The sequence below is a fragment of the Coptis chinensis genome, chromosome 4 (assembly GCF_015680905.1).
Source record: "Coptis chinensis isolate HL-2020 chromosome 4, ASM1568090v1, whole genome shotgun sequence".
NCBI lineage: Eukaryota > Viridiplantae > Streptophyta > Magnoliopsida > Ranunculales > Ranunculaceae > Coptis > Coptis chinensis.
This window is the reverse complement of record NC_141459.1, coordinates 29,563,409-29,566,073: the sequence shown is the minus strand read 5'-3', so window position 1 is coordinate 29,566,073 and position 2,665 is coordinate 29,563,409. Positions and strand designations below refer to the sequence as shown.

General features: G+C 48.0%; 1 protein-coding gene across 1 annotated transcript; it reads right to left on the bottom strand.

The window, feature by feature from the left end:
* Window positions 1-222: 222 nt before the first annotated feature.
* LOC147503104 (uncharacterized) lies at window positions 223-1,083 on the bottom strand. Its single transcript, XM_086604714.1, has one exon. It carries the CDS (start codon window positions 1,081-1,083, stop codon window positions 223-225), a length of 861 nt encoding a protein of 286 aa, XP_086460840.1.
* Between the last annotated feature and the right edge of the window lie 1,582 nt (window positions 1,084-2,665).

The following is a 2,665-nucleotide window of genomic DNA, read 5'->3' as shown; positions in this document are numbered from 1 at the left end:
GTTCTCCCACAGGAATTTGACCACTTGCACCTCTTTTACTTGTTGCAGCGGCACAACCTCAATCCATTTGGTAAAGTAGTCGGTAGCAGCCAACAGAAATCTCCTCTTGCCACTGGCCATGGACAGCATCCCCACTATATCGAGGGCCCACATCGTAAATGGCCAGGGACTAGCCACATTGTGTAGCGGCTCAGTTGGGGTAAATATAGACTGAGGAAACATCTAACATTTCTCACATCTTTTGGCAAATTCTATAGCATCCTTTTTCATGTGAGGCCAAAAGTATCCTTGTGTCAGCAACCGGTGAGTCATTGTCCTGCCCACTGAATGGCTCCCACAATCTCCCCCGTGTAACTCCGCGAGCACTTCTTGCGCCAGCGTTGGTCCCAAGCATTTTAGTATTGTCCCGTTGAAGTTCTTGCTGTATAACTCCCCTCCTATTAGTGTATACCTCTGGGATGCCTGTTCCAGTCTCCTCTTCTCTCCCTTATCAAGTACCTCCTGCCCCGATAAGAATTGTTTGATAGGCTCCATCCATCCTTCCTCTTCTTCTGCGGCACTCAATATCTCCGGAGGCTCCTCGGTACTCGGTCTGTCCAATTTTCTTACTTTGATAATCCTCTCCTCTGACCCTGGCATGGCTGCGGCTACATAGGCCAGGGCATCTGCATGGCGGTTCTCCCCGCAGTTTAAGTGTATGAACTGGATTTGTGTGAACTTCGCCGCCCACCTCTGCATGACTTGCAAATATCTTGCCATTCGGGGGCACCTCGCCGCTAACCCGCCATTCACTTGACATACCACCAGATTCGAGTCTGAGTACACGATAAGTTCCTTCACCCCCAAACCTTTCGCCATCCTCAAGCCCGCAATCACAGCCTTATATTCTGATTCATTATTTGAAGCCGTGAATCCCAACTTCATTGTTTGCTCTAGCCTATTGTTTTCCGGCGTAACCAGTACCACACCTATTCCGCTGCCTGCATCTATGGCCGACCCATCCGCAAATACCCTCCAACCATTCCTCTCACCCCATGGATTCAAGTGATCCTGTCCCTCTTCTCGTTCATGCTCTAAGACCATTTCTTCCCCCTACGTGGGATCTTCTGCAGGAAACTCTGCCAAAAACTTTGCCACTGCCTGAGCTTTCTCGGTCGTCCTGATCTGATATTGAATCTCATATGAACTTAGCATCACGGCCCATTTCTACATTCTTCCTGATTTCTCAGCCCTCAGAGCTTGCTTGAAGGGCAAGTTCGTCATCACAACCACTGCATGAGCTTCGAAATATGGTTTCAACTTCAGGGCTGAGAATATCAAGGCAAGAGTGTACTTCTCCACTCGGTTGTACCTAGTCTCCGCATCTAACAAAGTATTACTCTGGAAATACACCGGTTTTTCCATCTTATTCACCATGCGAACGAGGACCGAGCTGATTGCATACTCCGTGACCCCCAGGTACAAATACAACTTCTCTCCCATTTCGGGCCGCGACAACAGGGGTGCCTCCCCTAGATATCTCTTTAACTCTTGAAACGCTTGCTCACACTCTGTTGTCCATGCAAAGTCTGTAGCGTTTCTCAGCAATCTATACAGCGACCTACATTTGTCGGATGATTTTGAAATGAATCTGTTTAGGGCCGTGACTCGACCCGCCAATCATTGCACCTCTTTCACCGTTTGCGGTGATGGCATTTCCACCAAAGACCTTATCTGTTCGGAGTTAGCTTCTATTCCCCGCTGCATCACGATATACCCCAGAAATTTTCCCGAGGTGACTCCGAACGTGCATTTCTCTGTGTTGAGTTTTAAATTGTGCCTTCGCAATATACCGAAGGTCTCCCTCAAACCCTTTTTTCCACCATATCATCTATGTATATCTCGAACCTTTTTCGAATTTTGCTCTCGAACATTTTCTCCCCCAACCACTGAAAAGTGGCTCCTGCGTTTTTCAACCCAAATGGCATTCTAGTATAGCAGTACGTTCCTCCTTCCACCACGAAGGATGTCTTTTCCTGGTCCGATCCATACATCGAAACCTAGTTGTATCCCATGGATGCATCCATAAATGAAAATATTTTGAACCCCGCAGTTCTGTCCACCAACTCATCTACTCGCAGCATAGGGTAGCTATCCTTGGGGTACTCCAAGTTTACGTCCGTAAAGTCAACACACATCTGCACCTTGCCATTTTTCTTTAGGACTGCGACTATATTAGATAACCAGTCCGTGAACTCCACCTCCCTTATGATTCTCGCTCCCTTCAACCTGGCAACCTCCTCCCGGATTCCTTCTGCGTACTTAGGTCTCACGTTCCTCATCTTCTGTCTTACTGGTTTCACATCCTCTCTCATATGCAGCCGATGACATGCGAAATCTGGGTCCAAACCTGTGATGTCCTCTATCCCCCACGCAAACACATCCTTGTTCTCCGACAAACACTGTACCAGTTTACTTTTCCATTCTTCCGATAGATTTGCCCCTATTGATGTAAATATATCCTCTTCCCCTGCCCCCAAATTCACTACCTCCACTTCATCCAACGTCTTCGGACCCATTACAACCTCCTCCTCCCCCTCCACGGCCCCGCATTGTAATTTCTATGCCTGTCTTTTCCTGGGGTTCAATGATTCTCCTCCTGGTCCGCGGACCATCCTCTTGACAA